The following is a 27649-nucleotide window of genomic DNA, read 5'->3' on the forward strand; positions in this document are numbered from 1 at the left end:
TCCTGAACTCGATAGAAAAGGATGATAATGAAGTGCTCGTTAGTCAAGTGAGCAAGTCTGTTGAAATTGTGAAACACGCAAAAGAGAGGGAAAAAAGGGCGACTGCATCTGAAAGCAAGGAAGGTTACCGACTGGACAGGAGCCAAGCAAACCTGCCCCTGGTCCTATGGAACACAAAAACGAGGCCAAGGGCAAGGATTGGGGATAGGCTTTACGGCGCAGCCTCACCTTCCAAGCTCCGTGCTCCGTGACTTGAATTTAACAAACAAAACTGTCTTTGAGAGGGCAAATGGGTATGCAAGATATGCGGCTCCAGATTAAACTCATTACATACCGGGCGGAATCTCCAGGGGGCGGCCGATTCCTCCTGCAAGATAAGCTTATAGATACTCTAAGAGGGTATACTTGGTATCGTGATATTGTCTCTGGATTCAAAATCCGCTGTTCTTGAATGGTGGTGAAGTAACGCTCAAGCATACTCCCAAGCCGGTTTTATTCGACTTCGCCGATATATACCCTCTCCTGACCTCCGCGATTAATCAAGGCCAAGGCTTGACGTGCTGGCAAAATCGGCAATCTGGGGTAAGCAAAATCCAAAATCCAATGATCAGATGACGCCCCAATATCATTAAGTACCGCAAGCCGCTTGCTATGTGGGGGGTGGTGGCCGGGCATCCACACATAAACAGAGCTCGCACCGTTGGCCTCATGAACTCGGATTGTGTCAGCGAGGATGATGTAAGTTTAACGTTAACATGATTCGCACTGTCGCGCGCGCGCGCATTTTGACATGATTGATGGATGCCTATGTGCTGTGCCTCCTGACACGACGACTGCACAAGCAAGCTTTCGAAGGTCGATCGATGCATTGCATCGATAACATGCTGTGCACTGTGAGTCGTATGTACACTCGTCACCCCAAAGCGATCATGTTGTTTATATGTCTCAACCCCAAGCTATCATTAGCCATACTTTGAATCATGGGATAGGTTCAATTTAGCTCGATCGACGTACCCAAGCCGTAGCTTAGCCGCAAACTAGAAGCTTTTAGAAATCCTTAGCTCTTATCCATGACCCGTCACCTTATTTGCCCCTCGGCCGACGACAAGACTTTAACAAGACTTAACAAGAATTTAGCGCATCCGAATCCTAGTCCCGACCTCCAAGTCCAGGTGCCAGATATATTTCGGAAGGTGGCATACAGGTTCCATAGACAGTATGCCCAAGAGTTCCTGAGCTAGCTCCAGGGACATATCCATCGATGCACCTGGCCGTACTTTTCCTTGGCGTATTTTTCCACAGGAGTAACATGCTAACAGGTCGGCAGCTAGAGAAATACCAGTTTCGGCACGGAGTCCTTTCGATTGGCTTGTCGTTCTGGAGATGCATTAGTGGCTTAAACGCCTCCTTTGGAGAAATCAACGAGTAGGTATCAGCCGTAGGTGTCGTCAAGAATCTTGATAATTGATTGTGCAATGAATGTACTTACATAGTAAGTATGTATTTCTCCAAGCAATGGTGACTACAACCCTACAAAACGGCATACCCCACCGGAGTTACACCAATAAACGCCGGCGAAAATACAGGTATACGATCATCTGAACTCCTCCTAAACCAAGGGTACAGCATGGTCTGTACAACATAATAATAACCTTCGACCATGGGCTGTGCATTAAATTATTTGTATAACCAAATCCCTTGGCGAAGCTTTCTGGCAATATCGACTCCTCGGTATCGATGTATACGTATCTTCTACAAAGCAAAGGACTATCTACCGCCACCCCTCCTAAAGAGAAACCCCACCGTTCCGTGAAATTCTCGTCAAGCCGTCTACAACAAGACGCTTTAGGTATAAAACGCGGGGAAACCGGTTATGTTGCATGCTGGAGGCTTTTAGACTAGATCCTTTGGCACGCAGATTGACTTTGGGCAAGGGAGGGGTTTTGTTACCCCGTTAGTGATTACTATGCCTACTAGTATACCTAAGAACTAGTGGCCTTTTAGAATGATGCATTGCGTAAGTATGTCCGACTTGCCGTTGTGTGTGTGCTATATACTACTATATGGATTTCGTCTGGGTTTTAGACCTTTTTTCTCTTTGAATTCTTAATTAAATGTAATCTTCTGGATAATATTGATATACTTATATTTCAATTTGATTGTTCGCCAATGTCTTGACGGATTCAAACCACCTGTTTGCTAAACTACCTTTGAATATAAAAATACACGGTTGATATATCAATATCCAGAAGTTAAACAAAAAAAAGAGAAAAATTCCGTAGAATAGTAGGAAGGGTGCCAATATGAATGTGGCTAGTAAGGGGTAAAGAAATATAAAAAAAAAATCGATCCGTAACAAGTAGGAAATCGCAACTCCTAAAACCCTGTCCAGTCCAGTAAGAGTCCGGTCCATCGCCAGCCTTTTTCCTTAAATCCTCCGCAAAATCTTGCCTTCGTTGTTAAAAAAAATATCCGATCGCAAAATAAAAATCGCTGCAATATATCGCGGGAATGGACAATAAAAGGAGAAGATTCAAAAGCGGGAAGTGAACCCGATCTGAATCTGAGATATATCAAAAGAAAGCAAAGTGGAGAGAAATTTTCATGGAAAAAAGAGTTCGTGAGTGCGAAGTTGAAAAAAGTTGAAATGAAAAAAAAAGACTGGGAGGCAAGAAAATATCGTAAAAGTAAGATCAAGAAGCTGAAGTAGAAAAAGTTTTGGTGTTCAAGACCTCTCGTTCGCACGAATTGGAAAAAGAAAAGCATCTCGGCAGCGCAGCAAGCATCTAGATATCAACACCAGAACATGCTAAAAAGAGAATAAAAAAGCATTACGAAAAATATTCCAATCGCCGTGAAGAGTATGCATGCGAATATAAAAGAAAGGGTGTAAATAAAAGGTTGAAGAGGGAGTAGTTAGTACGAAACGACAAAGATTGTAATAAATAGAATAAATAACCCTTCCGGCCCGCCTATATATTACTTCCAAACATTGATATTTAAAAATCGAACTCCGACCGACTTAACGTGGTTCAGACGAAGCTAGGAAAGATCCATTCGATGGTCCAAGCTTGGCCTTCGAATATCCGTATCGATCCTGGCAGCTTCGGCGAGCACATCTAAGCTCCCGTGCGAGGAACTTCTGTCGACGCCAAACTGCCCAGAATGTGGGCGGCTTGAAGGTTGATGAGTTGGTTGGAGATGTTGTGGGTGGGTCCCAATGCTTCGGGGACGGGACATATTCGGTGACCCAAAAGATCCAAAGGTTGTGCTTGAAGCGTGGAATGCAGCAGATGAGAGTGAACCGAAAGGCATGAAGCGTTCATTAGTTGGTGCCTATTGTCATGTCAGTAACTTGGAACATAGTGTTTCAGTATATTGGTTAAGCCTTACATCAGTTTCAATTCCCAAAACATGTTTCAATGAAAGCTTCTGTGCGCCATCTGTGTCCACTGAACTTGCGGGGGTAATAACCACATCATTATTATCGCTGTCATCGCTACTTCCCTGACGATCCTGACGCCCAGTGAACACCAATCGTGTCGGGCCATTCGCCGGAATAGCTGTCCTCGGCGTCTTTGGGAATGCTTCGGCTTTCGTTGGCGTCGGCCCATCATCGTAATGACGCTCAGGCGGTGCTAAGAATCCGCCTTGTGCAGATGACATTGTAGTTGGTGGATACGTTTCTGCTGACAATCCGCTAAAATGGTTGGGGGCCCAGGAGTGCCTCTCTAACTTCAGTCTGGATGGCGGGGTCTTTCGCATCGCCGACTGGTTCCCATACATCGAATGGCTCCTTTCCTGCAAAAATTGCGGATTCTCATTCTGATTAAATGAACTCCTCCTCGTAGATGGTGTTGGAATCGAATCAAATGTCGGCTCGTGGGATGGCAGGCTCATTTGCTGTAAAGGTGACTGTGGAAATGTAAAGGAATTTCTATTGCTATGAGACGGGCTGCTGAAAGTTGTAGCCGGTGTCGGAATACTGTTGATACTGCTGAACAATGTATGAACTGGCGGTAAGGTCGGCATTTCCTCATCCTTGGGCGGTACAAACCCGGAGAAAGTACCAGGGTGCCATGTCCGTCTTCGGTTATCCTCCTCTGGTTCCTTCCTAGACCGTTTCCGGCTGGGAGTAGGTGGTTCAGCCATTTCTGACTCAACCGGGGTTGGAGGTGCTGGGCCATGGACGGTGGGGGTGTGGGTATGGTGCTGCTGTTGATGCTGCTGCTGCTGCTGTTGTTGATGCTGTTGTTGGATTTGTGCAAGGTCGCGAAGTGGGGGGAGCATCGGACCATTTCCTCTTTGTGGGACGGGTGGGATCTGGAAGCCATTTCCAACACCGTGGGACTGCTGCTGTTGAGGTTGGGCCTGCTGTGGCTGTGAAAGTCTCCTGTTTTGCCATGAAGAGGCTGGGGAATTGTTGGAAGGAGAAGATGTTCGCGGCACTGGAATAGCCGGGAATAACGGGCTAGTTAAGGGACTTTGGCCAAGAGCACTATTTGTAAATGTTGTCGATGTCGGGGTAGTAAGAGGTGAGGAAGCGGCATACTCCGTCGTTGAGCCTTGGTAAATCAAAGGCCTACGTTGCTTGCTTACTTCGGACGGAATGAACAACGAATGTGGACGGGCCCGACGTCTGCCAGCGTCTGACTGAGATTCCTGTGGCACTTGGGCCTGAGCCTCAGGAGGATATTCCACGGCCATGGCATCAGGGGGGTGTGCTGGTGATTGCGGTGGAGGCATGGATCCCGTCGTGGAGGACCTAGCCCGCCCGCTGCTCTGCTTCCTTTCGGTCTTGTTACGTGGATATCGAGCTCCAGTGGCCGCAAGCGAATCAGGAGGAATGTACTCGTCGGCGTGAACAGTCGTAGAATGCTGTCTCAGATTATCCATTCGCGAAAATGCCCTGCCGCAATGGCAGTGGAATGGTCGTTCGCCGGTGTGTTTACTATAAGCAAAATTAGTAACTTTCAAAGCCACGCATACGTCATTCACAGCGAGGACCTACCGAACGTGTCGGAGCAAGTGCTCGCTGCGGGTAAAGCTGAGATTGCATCCTTCAAATCCCTCGCAGAAGAACTTCTGCTGCTTCTTCTTCTTCCCCTTCGTAGCTGTTGTACCCGATGCTGGTGCCGAGGCCGTTGTTCCAGTCGCGGAAGTGGCTGAGACTGACCCCCCGGGCGTGCTATTCTCGCTTCCTACGGCTGGAGAATCGTCATTGTCGGCCAATTTGAGGGCTGCAGTCGCGGTGCTGATCGAAAGTTTCTTCTTGTGCCCACGAGCGCCACGTGCACCATGACCAATCGATGGCTCCGTCGTGGAGTTGTTTTGACCCTGAGAGCCCACACTCTGTCCCTCGCCAGGAGCACCAACAGCCTGCCCAGTTGTCCTTGGAAAATTAAACCCTCCCAATCCAACCTGCTGTGGTACTTGTTGTGGTCGGAATTGTGGATTCGGCGGTGTAGCAAATTGAACATGGGGAGTATTGAACGGGAACGATGGGGGCGGTGGCCTCGAACTCGGTTGATTCTGTTGTTGTTGGAGTTCTGGTCGAGGATGTGATGTTGGTTGACCAAAGGTGAAGGGTTTAGACTGCTGCGGCTGATGTTGGGGAATAGGAGCCGCCATGGAAAAGGGAGACTGCGATTGCGAGAGTTGTTGCGGCTTTGGAGCAGGTTGTGAGGCCATCGACTGTGTAGGGCCAGCCTGCATGGGCTGTGAATATGGTGGAGTTACGTAGGCAGACGACATCTTGTTGACAGCTTGGAACCCGTCAGCCATCTCCAGGTCAACGAAGACAGGAGAGCGGCCACGAGGAGAATATGCTCGAGTATGTATTTAAATTCTGGGGATGTTGAAGATGATATTGCGGCTCTCAGTCGAAACTCGAGCACTGGTTGGACGGATGATTGATAAATATATGACGGAACGAGTGAAATGTATCTTCCCGCAATTCCGGCCGACAAATGATCGCCTGCTATGGGAGACGACGTGCGTAATATGTCAGTGGTGCTCCTTCATTCGTGGACTATGCAGAAGGGCGGTGCACGGTAGGGCAGATGGGCTGGTGAGCGATAAAAAAATGAAAGCAAGATCCCGAAACGATGAAAAAGCCTCAAACGTAAAAAACCAAAACACAAATATCTTAGCAGACAGGAGAACTATGGGGTAAAGTTCGGTGGAGGAAAAGGGTGCGAGATGGAGGTAGATATGGTTGTGTTCAGGAACAGATCTCAAAAGATGCCCGGCAAGGGAATGCAGAAAACGGATGGGATGTGGGTGGATGTGTGGATGTGGATTGGGGGCTGGAAGGAGAGGGAGCTGGTCTCACATGGACGGCCGTACGGACCACCCCACCCTTAGCCCTTTGCAATAGCTTTGCTTTGCACCCAGCTGTAGACGCTCAACAGAGTAATAACCTTGGAGGATCTTCGACTATGAGCAGGAGTAGCCTCGCCGGATCTGTCTGCTGGGGCGAGAGAATGGCCTCGATATCTGGCTTTCTGGCTCGAAGTAACTCGGGCGGGAGGTTCTGAACGCAACCTTTTTTTTTTTCTGTTCAGGCTGGAGCAAGCAAGGAACGGATAACGTGCACCCTTCACCCCCTGGCTTAGGCGAACGGGAAAAGTAAAGTATAAAAGACGAAGGCGGAGGAGAAACAAACAATCTGAGGTGGAAAAAAGGTTAAAAGGTCGGGAGGCAGAAGAGAAGGAAAAGAAGGGGAAAGAGAGGAAGAAGGGAAAAGGGAATGGGAAGAATAAAAGCCACAGCAGGATGAAGGTAAACGTCTTTACACCATCGAAGAAGGTAGGTCTGCAGAAAGACCCGCCGATGAGAAGCGGAGGAGGCACAGTGGAAGGTTGAATACCAGTATTATCCCTCACCGTCAGAATAAGGCTGTTCCTTTTCCCATGGATGGAAAATATTATAATTCGAACGGGAATGCAAGCAAATCCCCAGACTCTCGGGTTAAAAAAAAAAAGGAAAAGGAAAAGAAAAGAAAAAAAAGGTGAAAGAGAACTCGAGGGGACGACGGCACTCACCGATGATTGGGTCAAGCACGGCTGTCTGGTCTGGGATGTATGTGATGTTGTAGGACCAGTTGCAGTTGCATGTGAGGGGTGAATATAGACTAGAGTATAGTTTGGTTGACGACGTCGTCGGTTTCCTTTCCTTCGAAAAGGTAAAAGCAGGATCAACTAAGTTCAGGTCCCAAAGAGAGGAGGCGGATAACCGAAAAGCCAAAACTGAATATGCCCCTCTCCTCGCTTTGCCTTCGGATTCCTGAGATAGGTTGTATAGTTCTTTCGGTATAGAAATGTTTCACAGCAGCGGAGCACAATTGATAGTGAGAGGAAAAAAAGATGCGTCCACCTTATTCGGTTGTATTGAGATGTCCTATTATAGCAGGATCGGGTCCAAGTGCCTTTGGATTGTTCCTGGCTGCTGAAAATAGTAGTGCTGGTGATAAGGCAGGTACAGACAGCAGCAGGTACAGCGAATCAGCTCGAGTGGTCAATGCAAGTCGTTTGTTCGGGGTTCAGGCAAGTGAGGTCGAAAGCGGTCTAACCCTCGAAAAAAGAATGTGTCCACCTCGACCGTAGGATTGCGACTAGCCGGAACCAAGAACTGTCCAAAGCTGTCTACCTTGAGGCAAAAACATATATCAAAAGAAAAGAAAAAAAACCGCAACCTGCCACTGAGAGCTCTTGTCGGAAAGCTAGGTAGATGATTCTAGCCGTTGAAAGTTGGAGAACATAGCAGGGAAGCCGACGGTAACTCCAACTCTGCCGTTGCAGGGACTGCCGCTTAGAAGATCACTGGGGTTTATGCGGTCAACGTTAACAGGTCAGAAGCATGGTGGATGGCGGTGCGCTGTCTTAAATCAATCCTAAGGATTTCACCGTCAAGATGTATCAATTATTCGTCAGCAACAGTCTTGGATTCCTTGTCTCTATAGGTTCCTGCTTTTTGTCTCTGCTTCGCATTTTCTTCTTGCTAAACACACCAGCGAAATCCGGTTTATGCTGCTGGGCAAGAATAAACTGTAGTATGATAACACAGACGTAAGGTACTTTTCGATGTCAGGTACCCGCATATCTCTGTTCATCAAGTACCTACAGCTGCAGCTAGTATAACATAACTAGCAAGGTCTCTCAAAGGTAAAGGTCTCGAATTTGAAATCAAAAACAGGTACCCCAAGGCTAGTAGTACCTGTCTTGTCAACCCAACCGATGATATGCACCAACAAAAAAAACCCTTTTCGATATTTTCTCTTCACGGTGATCAAGTGCCTCTTTTTCTCGAAGTTCACGGACGGCGGACGGGAGACCCTGTCGTTGAATTTTGACAACCAGAAGCCGCCTAAATGGCTGTTCTCAACGAAAGCCGGCCGGCCATCTGGTCTGAACAGGAAGCTGGCACAGTATATCTCTTCCGGTTCTCCTGTGTACTACTTGATCCGTGCTAGTTGGTCCATCCCCTCCTTCAACTGGATGTCCACTTAGACAACACGAGCAACCCTGTGGACCTACGGTCCAAATGATCTGGATATAATGTTCAATATCACGTTCCAGATTGATATCCCGTATTGCAGCCGCCCACGATGTCGTTTTGTGGAGCCGTTTTCCTTTTTTCTCGAAGGTTTCAGAAGGTCCCGTTCGGTGCATTGACATCTAAACATCCGTGCTTTTGAGCAATAAGCCCTCGTGGGCCGCCATATTTCCAAAGGAGGACGGACGTTTTGACCCTTCCAAGACAGGAGTTCACTAGTTGAGGGAAGAACAACATCAACAAACAGATCGATAGCCATCTACTGAAAGCTAGGAATGATGCATCGAAGGCCAAATATAGAAACTGAAAACAGCAGCGAAAAACATGTCTCCAACCGTGAATTTCTTTTTAAATGCAAGCAAGTTAGCAAGCTCTCGGAGCTGTCAGGAAAGCCGGAGGATCTCCTGTCTTCGTCCTGCATATACGAACCCTAAAGGAACCAACAATTGTCCTGTCTTCATCGTTAACATTCTTCGATTCCGTAACTCCAGATTGATCAATTGATCAAAATGCAGGCCCTTACCCCAGTCGGCCTTTGTTCCCTTGGGTGTAAAAGGTGGTCTCCCCTTTCATGCAAGGTGATTGACTCCGCATATTTCTTCCTCTGCATCTGGGACCACCGTGCACATGCATAAAATCGCCCGGATGTGTTGTTCTCGAAGCATTCGTGCAGCCAAACGAAGACTCCAAAGGCACAAGACGCCAAAGGGAATGTCTTTCAGTGACCCCAAAAAAGTTTAGGAAGCCCATTTTTCGACTTTCTGTGAACGGTTCCACCACTGATACGCCGACAGATGTCGCTGAACTGGCGGCTTTCGCTCTCTCTCTCTTTTTTTTCTCTTTCGATTCCACTGGTCGCCTGATCATTTGGCCTGTATAAAAAAAGAGATTTCGTACATATGTATGCGGCTTCGGGGAATCCGTCTATATCTGTCTCGTCCCTGACTTCAACAACTCGTCAGCAGATATGTTGAATTTTCTCTCTTTCTTTTTCGTCTTCTCCTTTCGCACATTGCATGGCATGCGCATTAGTCTGACATATGATCTCGGAAGCAATTACTCGCAAAAGCAAAAGGTCAAGAAAGATTTTCCATATTCATCCGAGTATGGGGAAATATTCAGATGAACCCGGACGCCGACCCGTATCTTTCTTGTGATAACAATGCCGCCATTCTGCTTACCGAATCCCTGTCCGTAAAAAAGGGATCTTTCAGGCAAGGGACGGCACATAGAAAAATACTCGCAGGGTATTCCTAGCGACACGATGGGGAAAGCTGGATAGGCCTTCTGCGGCATATGACAAGGGTGGCCGTGGCAATTCGAATTCGCTTGTTGTGGCTTTTGGATTGAGAGGCGACGGCGGGCCTGTTTCCTGCCTGAACTAACCTTGGCTTCAGGCTGAACGGTGGCTTCCTGAACTATTGTATATAACGTTAGTGTAATGGATTTCCTGGAGAATGTGGCTGCTGATAGGAAGGTAATAGTATAGTAATGGTTAGCAGCTTATGATGTGATCTTTCGAAGCTCTGGATGGTGGCGGGTGCAGGTTGCACAACAGCAGACCAAGGCTTTGGTCGCAACGCAGCATGTAACGCTGGACAGCAGAATACCACAAAATCATCCTTTGGAATTCCCCAGGCCGAGACCTCCCCGCATTCCGTACTTAAGTATTTTTCTGCAAGTCGCCATTGTCAACAGGTTATCAATGGGGTACCTAGCTGGTCTTCAGGCTAGTACCTAGTCTTGACATTGCATATCAGAATCACATGGTATCTTGCCTACCTTCAAACCTTTCCGCATTCGTATGATGCAGACGCCGAATGTAATTGAGTGTTTAACTGGAAGAACTTGCATCACCACTACCGCTAACCCTGCTTTTACAAAGGCATATGGATACTGCATTCAGCCATCCAATGAATCGAATCACGTTCCTCACGCTCTGATCAGCTGAGTGTTCTATATTCTTCAGTATTTGTCAGATCGATCTATTCTTACAACTTACTTGACATCATACATCGCCCATTTACAGGTATACCAGTATCCTTAGGCATACCTCAGGCAGCAGGACACCCTTGATTACCCTTCCCAACTTCGCCCATCACAAAGCATATCCCTTTTCGATCACTATGTAAATAAATTGCTTTTAAATAGAATCCATAGAAAAAAAAACAGGCCCCGTGGCGCAATTGGCTAGCGCGGCTCTCCGTTCGTATTACTATTAATATGTCATTAAAGCCGGAGGTAGATACAAGTTCAAGTCCTGTCGGAGCCCACGACTAATTTTTTTGAACTTTGAAAGTTTAAGGCCCCCCTCTTAAGATCTTGAGCTGCTAATTACTTGTGAATCACTTATCTTTGCTCTTACTCTAAAACTAAGAGAATAAGAATTTGTGCAATACATTAACATTAATGTATGATTTACTTCGTAAAGCAGAATCAATACCCCTAAGAGGGTTTTCCAAAGCATGCTAAAATAAACATGTCAGGATCGTCGTGATGTATATCCGTTCTCTCGATGTTACGGGTTCAAAATAAAAGGGATGAAGATAAAAAATACCAGGCGCAGTTCGACTCATGAGGCAATTGCAAGCGATTCCAGCTGACGGGTCCGGATTACCAGGGCCTTTTCTTGTCTTTGCGAGCGTGAGGGTACTTGTGTGAATAAAATCTTAATGCTAGGATTGCTGTTTAGTATTCTATATGTGGTTTATCATATTGCTATTTTGGTTACATACTTTGTCCCATATCCAGACCTGGGAGTCCGTACTATATACGTTAATTACGCCGATAAATTCCTATGTTTTCGCCAGTGTCGTATATATATACCTACCGCCAACTGGCGAATCTAGGATTCTTTAAAAAATATTGAGTCTCCGTTTCTCTTTCTTATATATCTTCATATATTTTAAATTTTCGTTAGCTCTTTTATAAATTTAGCGGAAAGAATACTGCTTAACTCTGATACTGATACGAAAACTGCTATCTCAATTGAAGTGCGTCGGGTTTGTATTGATATATCTGTTCACAAATCGATAACTTTATTTGCGCACTAAGTAGCTACGTAGGTTCGAAGGCTAATAATTGGATTTTACCCTAAGCTTTATAAATTCAGGCGTACATAGTAATCTTTGATAGCAATATCTTAAAAACCGAAAGCTAGACTATATCCGCGACTAGCCTCGTTCCCAGACATCCACGACGTAGCCGACTTCGTTGTAAGCATAAAATTGTTGACTTTTAGAACTAGCATTTAATATTTACAAAATCAAGGGAAATGTAAGCATGGGTAATGCCGGGTTAACCCAACTATGTATCTAGAAATCCTGACAATCTCCTATCCGTACACTACCACCTCTCCTCGCTTTCTCCACGATGTCAAATCACGTCTATCCTACAAAAAAGTCTAGACATCTCTAGGAACGGCACCAAGGCATCTACTGCTCCTTCTTTGCACTCTTAGCAGCCGAAAACCCCATTCCATGCTTATAAACCAAATCCCCACCAAGACTAGCCGCGAACAAAAGCACTGGCAAGACCACCCCAGCAACCGCCAGCTCATTAACACCTGGTTCCACCGCCCCAAGTATCCCATGAGCTTTATACCTCGACCACCAACTAGACCCACTAACAATTACACAAAAGTCATTAAGAGCAGCATGTGCAGCCATGACATAAAACTTCTTTTTGATAGTTTTCCCATCTGCTTCGTAGAGATTCCCTGGTTTGGCGGCTTGAGCTGATGCTTGGGCGATTCCGGTGATGATTGCTGGGATTGCACTGAAGATACCAAGGGTGTGGAGGAGACGGGAGCTGGACAGAAGCTGTGGGAAGAGAGGGGACAGGGTTGAGAGGAAGGGGATGGAGAAGTTTGTGGTGAGGTAGTGGAGGATGTCGATTGTGTGAGAGAAGGTTAGAAAGGCGATAGGAAAGTGGACGAGGGCCGGGTGAATGGGGTGGCTGTTGTATTGTTAGTCGACTTACATGCACACTAAGTGGGTACCTCATAATGATATCATCATAGCTTAGAAAGTATATGTAAGCTCTTTGCGTACCTTAAGAAAGACATTGTGATTGACTATTCGAAAGCTTGATAAGCTTAAGCAATTTCTCGGTATTTTTGAAGTTTAGACTAATGGGTGCCGGATGATAGGTAGCTTGAGTGAATGACAAGGAAAGAAAGAGAGAGAGAGAAATATTTGTACTCCAATCGGTATCACGTTGCAAGTTTGAGATCAACGACCGCGGTTTATTTTTCGTTGGTGTGTGGAGAAACTCAAGCTTGTGGGTGGTGGTGGGCATATGGAATCAATGCGATTGGCTGCCATTTCTCAACGTTCCAAACCCGGAAGGAACATCGTGAAGGTAGAGACATGGGCGGGAGCCGGTCGCCGTGTCCTCCGTGATCGATCAGATAAGATGTTGCATTTTCGAGATGTCACGTGAGGGCAAGTGTCGCTCATAGCAGCACTTGCCGTGTAACCTAAACAATGAAACACCAACACCAAACTCACTTGTCGATAGAACCCAACACGAAAAGCAAAAGCATATACCGGCCATGATGGCACTAGGAAGTAGTACAGTCTCGTAACCAGACTGGAAGTAGTAGTTGACAGTCATAAATCACATGTATTCATCAAAGTCTTGGGTTTCTATCATGCTAATGGCATCGAATTGCTGTGCATGCCCATAGCACACCTTCTTCAACCCTCGATGATCGATGGTGAAATACGAATAAACTTTTCACTCATACTGAAAAATTCCGATGCAAAAATCGCTGAAAGTAAAGGGAATATCCCTAAATTCTATAAGTCTAGTATTGTTCTCCCATATTCCTCTGGTATACGTGCCACGCCCATATATCATAGTAAAGATCCGAATTATTGCGATTCATGGCGAGTGGCTCGACTACGCGGGCAGGATCCATGGCTACTGGTAGCAACGAAATACTACGCACTTAATTATTTCATTCCCAAATAATAATTTATTATATATATTTTGATGAGGTATATAATTCTAGCTTTACTATATTTCAAAAATGGAGCTTAACCCGACTTTGAACTATTAGGTATAATATGAAACAGTACAGATCATACCGCCATCGAAACCCATACTAATCAAACGATATTTTTAAAGGGCTATGCTCCGCGCATATGCAAATCCACTCCAACGGATATCGACCCGGAACCAGAGTTTTGAATTCCCACCCCCGAAATTCAGATCGGGACAGAAGTCGACCATCAAGAGGCGCTCGAGAGGTAGCAACAAGGGCTGGCTTTGCACGATCTGGAGTGTATGCCGGGCTAAGGTGAGAAGTTAATTCCTTCGTATCAGCAGCAGCTGTCGCAGCAGCATAGTAATACTAGTCACCATTCTTGTGTGAGTTTGCATAGTCTGCAATACGATGAATGACGAGGCAGGAGTATTCAGTGGAAATGCCAGCTGCTTCCATCTCGAAACAGAGTATGCCCCCCATTTCGCGCTAATTTTGTCCCTTTTTTGGTTGCTCTTCATTACTCGATCTCTAGATGCAATTAGTCTGTAATTTATTATGGGGTTATTGAATTTACGCGGTTCCCTTGTTACAAGATTTTTCTTGTTATACTCGCTGCACGTAGGCTCCGACAACGTGTGGGTAATTTGGTCTATAAAGTTTGTCTGGAACTTCTGATGGACGGCTGTAGATTCGAAGGCGGCGCCCCTTTTTTAACATTGTAGTGATAAATTCGTCTATTTTGTTGTTTTAAACTCTATGATCGGATCTCATGGCCTTTGCGAAGCCTCTTAGTAGGCTAGGTTGTGGGATAGGAATCCTTTGAGTTGAAACTCATCTTCGGTGTTCTTTTCTAAGTCGTATTGGATTATGCTGTTATGTTGACTACTGGGCATGCTGATAAGTATATTACTCAAGCGGATATTATGTTTGTTACTAGTCTTGTATTAAAAGCGGAATGTACGGCCTAGATTTGTGGCAATGATGGCGGCAGTCCCTTTGCCTTGGTTGTCTGGAAGATACGCAAGGACGACGTTGTGACTGTTGAGTTTGCCGGGAATGTAGCTGTTGCGGTCGCCTTGTACAGTGGGGAGACGAGAGTGTTCGCGGTCCAGCATGAACCGGAAAGCACTCATCTCAAACTCGATGGCGCTGATTATTGCGATAGTATCCTTGTCGTACTGAGCACTGTGTTCGTTCGACATTTTGACGATTTGGTGGGGCTTAGCTTAATTAGTATATTAACTGGTTGTAGATGGGGTTTGAAAGTGGGAGCGTTAATGTTCATAATCGGGTGGATCATGAAGGCCGCCTGTAAAGAAACAATTAATAAGCGCTGGTGCAATATCAAACCCAAGGCCCAGGGAGAAGAAGGCTGTTAATTTTCTGGCGATGTGGGGCACCGTCGTGCATCCATCATAGGCGCGGCAATGCATGAATGCCAACAACTACACGCAACTGCAACCCCGCCCCAGATATCATGTCGTCCTCTGTCATTTGCTTAAATCAAATCTATCGGATATACCAGGTAAACTCGCGATCGCATTCGCCTTGAGAATTTGAGTACTCACGATAAACCAGCGTAACATAACTAGAGAAGAATAGACACTCAAAGCGTCCGGCGAACAAGGGGTAAGTTGCTAGCTATGGCTGAATACAGCAGACCAACAGAAAGGTCACAAGCCATTTTTAATGGAGTCGGAATCCAAAACTCTGGGAATATCTCAGTGGGGAGGGACCTGGTTATCGGTAAGAGCTCAGAGGCGTATCCACTAACAGTGGAAACGTACCTTTCAATTATAATTAACGTGCACAGCAGGACCAAATGATTCGGAATTCGACGCGGATAGGTGCTGCTTGAACGATCTCCGAGTCACAGACCCCCGCCATGATAAGCAGCGGATCGAAAGTGTCAAAGGAGGACTGCTGGCAGATGCTTACACTTGGATCCTTCGCAACACAGAATTCAAAGAATGGCACGGCAAATGCAACAACTATAACTACAATGATAGACTGCTCTGGATTAAGGGTGACCCAGGAAAAGGCAAGACCATGCTGCTCTGCGGTATCATTGATGAGCTAAACAAGCCAACTGGAGATGTCAAATTCGATAACTTCGCCTTTTTCTTCTGCCAGGCCACCGATGAGCGCTTGAACAATGCCACCGCTGTCCTGCGTGGCCTCATTTTCCTCCTTGTAAGCAAGCAACCAGCGCTTCTCTCACATGTGCGCAAGAAGTATGATAGTGCTGGTAGAAATTCAGGGCTATTCCAAGATAGCAATGCTTTTTTTGCCTTATCCGAAATCTTCACCGATATCATGCAGGACCCGGCCCTGAAGAGCACTTGCTTGATCATTGATGCGCTCGATGAGTGTGTCGTAGACTTGCCTTGGCTTCTCAAACTGATTGTTGAAAAATTATCTGTCTCCACAACTGCAAATTCACGCCTCCGGTGGATCGTCTCCAGCCGCAATTGGTGGAACATCGAGAAGGTTCTCAACACCGCAGCGCAGGGCATCAACTTGAGCCTCGAGCTCAATGCGGATTCCATCTCCACAGCGGTTACCGCATACATCCAGCACAAAGTCGACAAGCTAGGTTACCGTAGCAAGTTGCGGGATACTGTCAGTCAGTATTTGTTGGCAAATGCGCAAAGTACTTTCCTCTGGGTGGCCTTAGTCTGTCAAGAACTTCAAAATGTCCCTCAATTGAGGGTTCAAAAGAAGCTGCAGGAATTCCCCCCTGGACTTGATATGCTATACCGTCGAATGGTAGAACAAATTTACAACTCCGGCGATGCTAAGTCCTGCGAGAGTGTAGTAGCCGTTATGTTGGTTGTGCGTAGGCCGATTACGCTAGAAGAACTCACAACCCTTGTTGACATTCCCGATCTCGAATCTGATGATGATTTGAATTCTGAGTCGCTCAGGGAAATAGTACAACTCTGTGGCTCTTTTCTTACCGTTCGAGATGGCGTTATCTCTTTCGTTCACCAATCAGCGAAGGACTACCTTGTTAAAAATGAAAGCCTTCAGATGTTTCCAGATGGCCGTGTAGAAAAGCAAGAGCAGCTGATGGTACTACGGTTAATTTGTGCTATGGAAAAAACGTTGACAAAAAATATTTATGGTTTAGAGACGTTAGATTTCGATATTTTGAAGGATAAAACGGAACCTCCTAATCCAGATCCGCTAGCGTCATTGCGATACGCTTGTCTCCATTGGATTGATCATGTTTGTGGGACGGAAGACAGTTGGCGCGGGGACTTTCTATCCAATAACGGCCGTGTCCTTGGTTTTCTCAGAAAACACTTACTTCACTGGCTAGAGGCTTTAAGCCTTTTAAAAGCTGTCACGTCCGGTGTACAAGCAATAGCCAAGCTCAACCTGTTTCTCCCAAAGGTCAGTAAGCTTTTACCTCGACCAGATGCTTTTGAGGTCTAACAAACCTAGGTCGTTCCTGCTCAATCACAAACTTCCCGTCTAGTATACGACGCGAATCGATTTGTATTGCACAATAAAGAAATAGTGGAGAGATTCCCTCGGCAGATATATGTATCGGCTCTCTTGTTTAGTCCCGTCAAGAGTTTAACGCGAAAACTTTTCGAGGCCGAAAACCTAGATTGGGTCACCATAAAACCGGCTGTAGAAACAGACTGGGGTGCCTGCCTACAAACATTCCACGGCCATGACAGTGAGATCGCATCAGTCACTATTTCCAGTAATGGTATGTGCATAGCATCAGGCTCGCTTGATGGAACGATCAAAATCTGGGATGTCAACGGGAATTGTCTGAATACCTTCGGTGGTAATAATTGTCCGATCAGATCGGTCGCTATTTCGGACAACGGACATATTGCATCAGGTTCGGATCATGAAACAATTAAGATCTGGGATTTTAATGGCAATCTTCTCAAGACTCTCCATGGCGATGAAAGCGAGGTCATCTCAGTCGCCTTTTCGAACAACGGATGCATTATATCAGGCTCAGATGATGGAACAATTAAGATCTGGGATTTTAATGGCAATCTTCTCAAGACTCTCCATGGCCATGAAAGCGAGGTCGCCTCAGTCGCCTTTTCGAACGACGGACGTATAGCATCAAGCTTATGGGGTGGAACAATCAAGATTTGGGATTTTAATGGCAATCTTCTCAAGACTCTCCATTGCCATGAAAGCGGGGTCGCCTCAGTCGCCTTTTCGAACGACGGACATATAGCATCAGTCTCACGTGATGAAACAATCAAGATTTGGGATTCCAGTGGCAATTGTATCAATACCCTTATCGGCCATTATGATTCCATCACGTCAGTGGTCTTTTCGAAGGATTGCACACGTATAATCTCAGGTTCACGTGACGGGAATATTAAAATATGGGACATTACCGGTAACAGTTGCAACAATAACCCCCATCATCATCATGATAGAGTCGGGGTAGTTGGCCTTTCGAAGAGCGGCACGCAGATAGCATCAGGCTCGTTTGATGACACAATTAAGATATGGGATCTCGACGGTAATTGTATTAGTACCCTACGCCATGGAGGTCTAGCCAATTTGATAACCTTTTCAAATAACGGCGCCCGTATGGTATCAAGCTCATTTTATCGCGGTATGAAAGTTTGGGATATTAATAATAATATTTGTCTCAGTACCTTCCGACATGAATCCTGGATCACCTCGGTAACCTTCTCGAACAATGATACACTTCTAGCGGTAGGATCAGATGATGGATCAATCAAGATCTTAAATATCAATGGTGATTGTCTCAATATTCTCCATAACGATAGAGGCGAGATTCAGTCGGTCGCCTTTTCGAAGGACGAGAGGTTTATAGCATCGATTTCACGGGAGGGAACGATCCAGATCTGGAAGATTAAGGATAAATTTGCCTCGGAAATACAATTCGAGGGTCGATTAACTGGTGGCAGTCATAAATTAACTATATTAGCCTTCGATAATACAAAGTGGCTGGGTGGGAGACTAATAAATTGGCATCTTTTGACGGATACGGTCGATATTTCTATGGATATGGGTTTAAGTTTTTCACCCGTTACTATAGCGAGCCCACAGAGCTTAGGTGTTAGTAGCAGTGGAGAATGGGTTACTTTAGGTGGTCGTCATGTCGTTTGGCTACCATTGGAGTACCAAGCAACTTGTTTTGTCACCAGAGGAAACGCCATTGCCTTTGGCTGCGCTTCAGGGAGGCCGAATCAACTTGGCGGTTTTATTGACACTGAAATTGCTCAAGCAGTATCTTAGAATAGAATTCAGGGTTATCACCATCGGGAGCGCTAAATAATCATACCGAAGCGTGGCTGAATGAAGATATCGCTAGGTTTTCTCTTAAAGAAATATTAAATACTGCCGTAAGAGTAAGTAGATCTATCTTGATTTCAATCTTGGTTATATTTAAGAAGTCTAGAAATATGTACCCATGGTTTTAAATTTTAGTTAGTCTCGTTCAACCTACATGGCCTGCTATAGCCAAAAACGGTATTCTAGACTACCCAACTGTCGAGAAAGACCTCACCAGTAGTCGAAGCAGCTGCGCAGTGCAAACTCTAATCAGTTTTCACCAATCAAGAGAGGCATCGACCATGTTATCCATCGGCATCCAAGTCGCCTCATACAACTGGTCGTACACGATCGTTTTCGCAACCCCAAGTGGCGAGGAAGATGCTAAAGTTCAAGCGAAAAGGGGATACCCCCGTCGAGTCTTTGGTCCACATCCTATAGGCGATAATCGGACGGTAGAGGGAGCGTACAAGATATCTCGGTTCTTAAATCAGTTGTTCGTTTATAAAACTAAGGTGTGGCATCCGGGAATAGTACAGCGTGAGCCTTGGCCGACGGCCGTTGCATTCGGCATTTCTTAATGATGCCTTCAGGATGTTTATCCTCATTGGGTGGAGTTTTGGTTGCATTTTGCATTTAGTGAGTTAGCATGGCTGGGACCTTTTTTTTCGTTCTCGCGGTATGCAATTCTTTTTCTTTGCGAAGTCTGGTTTGAGACAAGCGGTACGCTTGCATAATCTATTAGTTATTCCCGAACTTAAGAGATGATAAATAGCCCTCTAGGACTGATACTAGTATATTATATAATGTCAACATGATAAGTTAGGGTATATAACTCTATCCGCTAAAATTGCCCTGAAACCCATCCCAGTAAATTACAAAAAATATTCAACGTAATCTCACGAGGGCAATGATTCTAACTCCTATGCTCAAGTTGCATGAAATTAGAAGTTACCTGTAAGTATTAGACCCCCAATACTTTACGAAGGCCATAGTTGCTGCAGCGGCAGTCGCTGAGGCATAACGCTGCCACTTCTTATTCTTATGGCTGTCCGCATAATCGCAAACACCTTTGATAATGACGCAGGCAGGTACTCTACCCCAAACGCCCGCCCCTTCCATCTCAAACCCTATAACGTCTTCTTCCCTGGCTAATTCGTCCCGGTCCTTTCCAGATTTCATCACTGTATCGGCTGAAGCCATTTTTCCTATGTGAATAGATGGTAGAATATTGCTCTGCGCGAGTCGCTCTCGTTGGACACTCATTGTTCTTTCACCGCATCCAAGGGCTCCGCAGTCTTTTTTCCGTATTCCGTCACATACCTTGTCAGACGCTATGGTGCACTTGAAACAAGTGCAATTGGTGAGCGATTCCAACTGGTAGGCTTTGTGGGGGTAAGCTGCCGGAAAAAGGATGTCATTTTTGGCGCCAGGATAGCGGTAGCATTCATTGCCCTTCCCAGCCTGAAGCGCTTGAAGGACCCCCGCGGCCTCTCTCTCGAAATTATCTTTGAACCTCCTTGTTTTCAGTTTCCCCAGAAGCCCACGAATCTCTGAGTTAGGCGGTTCTATGATCTCTTCTTTGCCATTTTTTCGTTCAAATTTATCTGGGTACTTGCGACCAAAATCGTACTTGATCAAACTGTCGCTAATAATGACATCCCCTAGTATAACTTCTTCATGACCATGATTTGGTAAATATGGAATAGCCCCGCAAATACCAGTGATTAATACCAGTCTTATTTGCGTATAACTTCTTCGAAGGTTTTCTGCTGCACTTGCTGCGTTTGTCACCCCCATTCCAGGTAGGTGGCATAAGATAATGTTTTGCCCACCCATTGTCCCTATTGTATATATATTGTGATCGCCGTGTAGCTTTCGATGGATCTCACTGCCATCTTCGTAGATTTGGTCGAAAAGAGCTTGAACCGCGTCAGCTTCAAGTGGGAGTGCACAAATTATGGCGATTCGAAATTCACGACACACTTCCAGGGCTGTTGGAGAAAGAGACGGGCTGTCACTACTAATCTAGATTAGTTTTCGGCCAGGTAGGAAAAGTCTGAAAGCGAATCTTACCTATTATCTATTGGAATTTCTTGAGATAATTTGGACAGGCGAGGCTGATTTTGGATACTGGACGCTCCTGGATGTTGCGAAAATCGGGGTCGGGTGTATAATTGGCTAACGTGCCCACATGAGATGTTTTCGAATCTATGCTCACCCTCGGCATCTAAGCCTAGGTTACAATCGACTCGGTGTGATTCTATATTGACCGGATGACGAATTGGAACCCGAGGATTTTTGAAACTTCGTCCATCAGCAATCTCGTTTGCGTCCGCTATCTCGGATCTTTGTCGTTTCCTGTCTCGTAGACTAGTATCTATGAGGTGACTAAACTGTTCCCTAGTTTCCGGGGGAACTTCCAGCGCTAAAAGGCTGACGATTTTTGTATACATTAACTCCCTTACCCTTTTATCAAAATCTTCATCACAATCGCTCATTGTTTGTGTCTCGTTCAAGTGTAGATGCAAGTAGAGCGTCTCTCTAACCGCATCCAAATAGGAGCTCTGGCCTCGGAGCCTCTTAGCACTTTCGACGTATTTGCAAAGCTCCATCCATATGAGTCCGACATCAGAATCACCGTTTTCTTTTAGGCCAGGCCACACCATACCTTCGTCTATCTCCAGTAACAACCGTGCGAAGGATGTTAGGACAGGGTGACCAATGCCATACAATTCCTTCTCACGAGCAACTTGTAAAGAACAGCTTATATAAAGCTGGCTCTCTTGTAACCTACATTCTGGTAGGGAGAGGAACATGATTTTATCGGGATTCCAGCTTTCTTTCATAAACCGGGCATCGAAAAAGTTGAGAAAACAAAGACTAAGCCTGAACGCAAGAATGCGTTTTTCTCTCAGGGTGAATCGAACTTTGGGCGCTGTATCGCTTTTATTTTTCATCTTTATCTCTTCGTTGAAGCTGATATTCCGAAGACTTTTGCGTTTGATCAATCTTTCAAGAGATTCTGAAAACGAAGCATGTGGGTACTGCCTGGGGGTCGAATGTGCATGTGGCGAGTAGTCAATATTTTGGGAATTGTCCTGAAGAACTTTGACAACAAGTCGAAGCTGCTGATCTGAGTACTTCTGGAGCGTCTCGCAAAGGTTGTTAATCTGGGGAATTGAGTGATTCGGCCTGGAGTCTGTCAGGGAATGATTATGAGCAGTACGAATTACGATACGAACTTACGTATAATGTTCACACCGAACTTCTTGCCACTGGTTTGTTTTGCAACCCGATAAGAATAGATCCAATGCACCTCCTCGCTCTGGTAACTGGAGCATAACTTTGTGAAAATCCCGACATGAAGGGAGGAAATGATGCAGTGCCTCGATAACAACACTAGTATGCTTTCTAAATCCGAGGTCTTCTGAGATATCAATCGTCGTTTCCCCTTCCCTTGCGGAAGTCCTAGATCGTTTATTGGCATTTGCTCCCGGTTGTGATTGAAATCGGCGAAAATAGGCATTCAACTGCATAAGTTCGTCCAGAAGTTCTTGAGTCACGGAAACCGACTGTATAGCGAAAATAGCTGGGTTTTCGTTCACCTCTGTCACTAAATTAAATGGCCCAGCAGCTAGAGTTGGGTTCTCCGCTGTAACTTTGAGATATTGTATCAACTGGTATAACTTTGGGTACTTTTCAAAGGCTGGTAAAGAGGAGAAAAAGCCACCGGGGCCTTCTGATTGAGAAAGTGAGGCAACAAAGTGTTCATTGACATGCGATTCGAGCAGCTGGATTATCGGCCCTAAACTTTCGCATCCATTTTGTCCCGCTGTATCAAGCCCGGAATCCTCGGGCAAGCCAATGTCCAAATTCTTGAGCATTAGGGCATTGCGCAAGTCTATCTCGAGGAAGCGGCATTTTTTTTGGAGACGAGACTTCCTTCTAGCGCGGTGTCGCCGTTCCCTGTGATCAACTGGGGACTCTGCTCGTTGTAGTCTTCCATTGAGGTACCACCCAAGATTGCGAAATAGATCCCACTCGCATTCGAGAGTTTGGTCATTAGACATCCCTGCCCCCGGTGACTGATGAAGTTTTGGGGCCTGCTCCCTGAATATCCCGGAAGGCCCTGAGCTGAGGTAACCCTGGACAAGGTAATCAATAACGATAAGTATTGATCTGGGCTTAATTTATTGAGGGTGGAGATGTTGTGGGAAGGTATGTATGGAGGATCAAAACAATCTCAGTATCAATATCTAGCTGGCTAGGTGGATGGGGCGGTACCTAGGTAGCTAAGTACTTAAGCGCCTAACTAGTACTTACATGTAGAAGTACAGTGCAGCAGCTGTGGTTGTGTTTGGCATCCTTGTCCCCAACCCAATCAGGTGCAACCCCGGAACTGCGCAGTTATCAGAAGCATGGTCACATGATGGTACTGTAAGGATTGGGTATCGGTACTCAAGTACGTGTACATACAGGTACATAGCGTGCGGTGGGTGACAGTATCAACTCCGCATCGTTGCATTATCAGCCTCGTCACTAAACCGTGCTAGGACAGCCAACAACAATGCAATGCATCGCCTACTTATTGATAGCGATAGGATCGGAACACAAGATGCCATATGCCCCTCAAATATAAAGCGATAATCACCTAATCAACCTCTAGCTTCTGGACCTAATACCCGTGCTTAGTAACCACGTTCTCTTTATAAATTCAATTTCAAAGACGTATATATATATATATTATCGATGCATATAATATATAATATCCTTAACTAGGTATAGATCTAGCTAGAGCGAGAGCTTGGATCGGTGAAAAAGCTTGGAAATAGCCTCAAGCGTACTGGCCTGGTACCTGGCTAACGCTCGCTCATGGAGGACTCGGAGCCAATATACAACATAGCGCGCAAGTGCGAGAAATTATTCAATGAGCATACGCCGAATGATCCGCCCTCGGTTATCGATAATCTGCTTCAGGACTACCAACAGCGATTCTTAGCGTGGACGGCCTATATGGGGGTTTTCGCCGATACATCTATCAGCCTCGACCGGCGGCTAAAGGATCAATCGGATATCTGTGACCTCATCATCCGACTCTTTGATATACTAGAAGAGGCCTTAGATCACCGTAGGTTCCACATTCTGATGCGGGCGAAGAGGGTTGACTGCTTATTCGCTTTACTAATTTTTATCGTCTATTTCTTTAGTTACAAATTGCAATGGATTCTCTGAGAGTCATACCGACGCAATGGATCTCGGTTCCAACGAATCCTGTGATGAGAGTGATGATTCGTCGGAAACAAATGATCTAATAGAAGATATCGAGACATCTTTAGTCCGACTTTCTCATCTTGGCACGATGATTCGAAAATACTCTACTACGAGTAGAACGGCTCGCATCCGTACTTTTGCTGAGCAGTCGAATCTCAGTGCTTTCGAAAACCTCGCTCGATTGGCAGTTGATACTTTGTATCCTGGTGCAAACGAGAGCCTTCGGATCCAGCTCACTAGATCAATGTTTGAGACCTGTGCAGGTGTTCTCTACAAAAGGTCTCACCAACAAAGGATGAACACTCCTAGGCTAATTCAAGAACCTCAGATGCCGACTGTCAACGAAGAGCTGCAAGAAACTGCCTCTCATACAGAAAAGATGAAGACTCTAATTATATCTGATCCCTTATCTCTTGGTCTACAGAAATCGCCCCATAGAGCAAACCAGACCGGGAACTCAGTAGCACTAGAATCAGCACCTTCAACCCTAGATTCTCTCCGCACAAAAGTACTTAAGAAATTGCTCGACCCTCCCTCCAAGATAAAATCAGACTGTGGAATCTCGTCCGTCCAAGTTGGCAAAGTTACCTATCCCCGTCCACCCCAAACAGGAGATTCAGACTATCGTACATGCGAATGGTGCCTCGAACTTCACCCGCGTTCTCTATTCGAAGATACGAAACGTTGGAGGTTTGATTTAGAGCCCGGTCTTACAGTATAACCCTATGATTGGAACTAATATATCCTGCTCTAGTGCCCACATCGATAAAGATTTTGAGCCTTATGTTTGTCTTTCGGAAAGTTGTATGAATGAGACGACATTGCCCTGCTACGCGACATTTAGAGAATGGCTTGAGCACATGAATACTGTCCATACAACAAGATGGCAACAGGAAATTCACAAACCCGTTTTTTGGGTCTGCAGTTTTCAACATTCGACTCAATACTTCAATACTCTTGAAGAGTTACACAGGCATATGAAAGAGTGCTATCCTGATAACTTTGCAACAGGTCTTTACACAATAGCAAAAAATAGTCACATAAAGCGCCCTCGATCAAGGAACATTTGCCCGCTATGTTGTCGGGAATTAGCGAATAATAAAGGTAAAAACACACAGGTTGGGGCCACTTCACGTAAACGGCGGAAGATACGGGATAACGAGGGCGACATATTGAACTATAGTGCTACACCAGAATCCCAAGAGTCTAGCGTTGATGAACAAGATGTTGAATCTCCAGAAATCTCAATGGCTCGGCACATTGCTGAGCATCTACAAATTTCAATGTTTTTGGCGATTCGGTTAATTCGATGCCAGTCTCAGGATGATGAATGTATCAAATGCGAAGAAAGTTGCGTCGTTGATAGTGGTGATCGATCTACCACCAATTCCGGGGCATCCTGGTCCCCGGGGACCTCAACTGCAAGAGATAGTTTCGACGAAAGTTTCAATGAAGAAAAACAAAAATCAACTGATGACGGCAGCTACGAACAAGATTATGTGATAACAGTGGAGACTGACCTCCCTAGTGGGGAGGGGAACGAAGGGGGGGAGGAAGGGAGAGAAGAGGACCAGACTTTGAAAAAAGAAGATGAGATCTTTGGTGGGGAAGGGGACGGATTTGAAAAGGAGGGCGAGGCTAGTCAAGCGTTTCCTGATGATGCTTCTAGTAATGAGGCCCTATATGGCCCCCAAACCAACAGTTCATACCCAGGCGACGCCGATGATCCCAGATACTCCACTGAGTATGCCCCCTTCTACGCCTATGATCAACACCCCCTCCACGCCTATGATCAATACCCCGACTACGCCGGCATTCCACCCCCTGGCGCCTACGGTTCATACTGGGGCCTCGCTGATAGTCCACGCCCCAGCGGCTCCAGTTTATACCCCCCACACGGAGGGTTCTCAGCGCCTATATCTTTTGGCCCAGGTTTAGATCGTTTTGAATGCTTGAATCCAGGTTCTCAAACTGGGGAAGTTGAGGAAACTGTTTTCTCCCCACGTCAAGTACGGTGCATCTTCCACTGGATAAACTGCAAATTTGAGTCTTCTAACTATGATGACTGGGTTGACCACATATATTTTGCACATTTTTCGCGACGAAAAAGCAGTGGGCATGGTAGCGCGCCCGATTTCGGGAGAGCGCCTACATCGTGGACATGCAGATATCACGGTTGTAATATGGTAATGCGGGATGATAACCATAGATCTTTATGGGACCAGAAATTGGCTCACATATTCGGGCATCTATGCCGCGGAGGTGGAGAACCGGAGCAAATACATGAAGATCTTGTTTGGTTGAAATACTACAAGAGCATGGGCTTGTGCTATGAGGTCGATGTTCTCGGTATGCGGTCTCACCCACCGCCCCAGCGACCATATGAGCAGGGGTCTATGTCATGGAGATGAGTATCGTGAAAGATAAAATATCTTCTACTTAGAGGGGTTATTTTCTTGGGGGGTTCTTATTTTAAATATCATAAGTTTCCATGCAAAAACTTAAGGCCGATGGTTTATCCTCTATTCTTAACTTGGAACCTCAGGGAATTCCAGGATAGTATTAGTTTGATGGTTGTCCGATTTTTACGAGTTCAGTTTAAGATGAATTATTAATATTTAGATTACTTCATGTGATAATGCTACCAACGGTGGTTTACAACATGTAATAGTCCGACACCCTTTGAAAGCATCTTGGAAAGTCGAGAAAAATGGTGGCTTATGTATCTAGTAGCCAGTATGTTTACCAACGATGACTATGTTACACAATGCTGTCTATATTATCAAGCAAGATAACCAACCCCAGCCTAATAGCATAAACGATATTCTTTAAATATCCAACTTCCAGCGTTCGAATTTAAATATCTTCAATCTACGGTTTGAGGAACCCTATGATATGTATGTCAGCATACGCACACGCAACTAAAACTACAACCACAGCCAATACTCACGGCTTCTTCTGATTATGCCCTTTGTTCCTCGGTGTAAAAAACCTATTATTAAAATCCTTCGTCTCCGAAGTATTCCACGCCGAAACCACAACCCTAAATGGTCCATTCATTAGCCTTCCCATATTCTTCCACTCCACCCCCACCCCATAATGATGCCGATATCGCCAACAATAATAAAGAGAAAGGAAGTACTAACTGCTGTGTCAAATCCCTATACTTCTCATAACTCAGCCCCTTCAACTCCACATCCGCTCCACTTTTGCTAAGTTTAACCCCTCCGCTATCAAGCCTGCTTTGAACGTCACTCCCCACGGAAACCGCTGTCTTCCAGACGAGGTATAATACCACGGCGATGACGACTAAGATTATTAATGTTGCTATGATCGGTAGGAGTTTTGATAGGAATGTGGGAGGTGGTTTTGGCTTCGATTTGAAGAAGGAGGCGAGGGTTAGGATGGGCGCTGTGGAGAGCGCTATGATTAGGGCGGTGCGGGCCATTTATTGGATTTGGATGGTCTTGTGTAAGTTTCCGATTCGGGGGGGAGGTTTTGGGGTTGGTTGTATGTACAATTGTTGGATTTTGA

The 27649-nt window shown here is 45.6% G+C and overlaps 8 protein-coding genes across 8 annotated transcripts; 2 read left to right on the forward strand and 6 right to left on the reverse strand.

The window, feature by feature from the left end:
• Window positions 1-3042: 3042 nt before the first annotated feature.
• On the reverse strand, window positions 3043-5754 carry AOL_s00110g146 (uncharacterized protein; the record flags this gene model as incomplete). Its single annotated transcript, XM_011126836.1, has 3 exons — window positions 3043-3336; window positions 3394-4951; window positions 5012-5754. The coding sequence occupies 3 exons, from the start codon at window positions 5752-5754 to the stop codon at window positions 3043-3045; spliced, it is 2595 nt and encodes an 864-aa protein (XP_011125138.1).
• A 6236-nt stretch (window positions 5755-11990) lies between these two features.
• On the reverse strand, window positions 11991-12622 carry AOL_s00110g147 (uncharacterized protein; the record flags this gene model as incomplete). The annotated part of the gene is made up of 2 exons (XM_011126837.1): window positions 11991-12513; window positions 12609-12622. 2 exons carry the CDS (start codon window positions 12620-12622, stop codon window positions 11991-11993), a joined length of 537 nt encoding a protein of 178 aa, XP_011125139.1.
• Window positions 12623-14493: 1871 nt separating this feature from the next.
• AOL_s00110g148 (uncharacterized protein) lies at window positions 14494-14751 on the reverse strand (the record flags this gene model as incomplete). The annotated part of the gene is made up of 1 exon (XM_011126838.1): window positions 14494-14751. The coding sequence occupies one exon, from the start codon at window positions 14749-14751 to the stop codon at window positions 14494-14496; it is 258 nt and encodes an 85-aa protein (XP_011125140.1).
• A 441-nt stretch (window positions 14752-15192) lies between these two features.
• On the forward strand, window positions 15193-18805 carry AOL_s00110g149 (uncharacterized protein; the record flags this gene model as incomplete). The annotated part of the gene is made up of 3 exons (XM_011126839.1): window positions 15193-15295; window positions 15366-16948; window positions 17000-18805. The coding sequence occupies 3 exons, from the start codon at window positions 15193-15195 to the stop codon at window positions 18803-18805; spliced, it is 3492 nt and encodes a 1163-aa protein (XP_011125141.1).
• A 987-nt stretch (window positions 18806-19792) lies between these two features.
• Window positions 19793-20680, reverse strand: AOL_s00110g150 (uncharacterized protein; the record flags this gene model as incomplete). Its single annotated transcript, XM_011126840.1, has 1 exon — window positions 19793-20680. The coding sequence occupies one exon, from the start codon at window positions 20678-20680 to the stop codon at window positions 19793-19795; it is 888 nt and encodes a 295-aa protein (XP_011125142.1).
• Window positions 20681-20913: 233 nt separating this feature from the next.
• On the reverse strand, window positions 20914-22914 carry AOL_s00110g151 (uncharacterized protein; the record flags this gene model as incomplete). Its single annotated transcript, XM_011126841.1, has 2 exons — window positions 20914-22036; window positions 22091-22914. The coding sequence occupies 2 exons, from the start codon at window positions 22912-22914 to the stop codon at window positions 20914-20916; spliced, it is 1947 nt and encodes a 648-aa protein (XP_011125143.1).
• An 802-nt stretch (window positions 22915-23716) lies between these two features.
• AOL_s00110g152 (uncharacterized protein) lies at window positions 23717-26526 on the forward strand (the record flags this gene model as incomplete). Its single annotated transcript, XM_011126842.1, has 3 exons — window positions 23717-23972; window positions 24052-24805; window positions 24870-26526. 3 exons carry the CDS (start codon window positions 23717-23719, stop codon window positions 26524-26526), a joined length of 2667 nt encoding a protein of 888 aa, XP_011125144.1.
• A 455-nt stretch (window positions 26527-26981) lies between these two features.
• AOL_s00110g153 (uncharacterized protein) lies at window positions 26982-27563 on the reverse strand (the record flags this gene model as incomplete). Its single annotated transcript, XM_011126843.1, has 3 exons — window positions 26982-27003; window positions 27066-27158; window positions 27262-27563. The coding sequence occupies 3 exons, from the start codon at window positions 27561-27563 to the stop codon at window positions 26982-26984; spliced, it is 417 nt and encodes a 138-aa protein (XP_011125145.1).
• Between the last annotated feature and the right edge of the window lie 86 nt (window positions 27564-27649).

This window comes from Orbilia oligospora, assembly GCF_000225545.1.
Source record: "Orbilia oligospora ATCC 24927 unplaced genomic scaffold scaffold00110, whole genome shotgun sequence".
NCBI lineage: Eukaryota > Fungi > Ascomycota > Orbiliomycetes > Orbiliales > Orbiliaceae > Orbilia > Orbilia oligospora.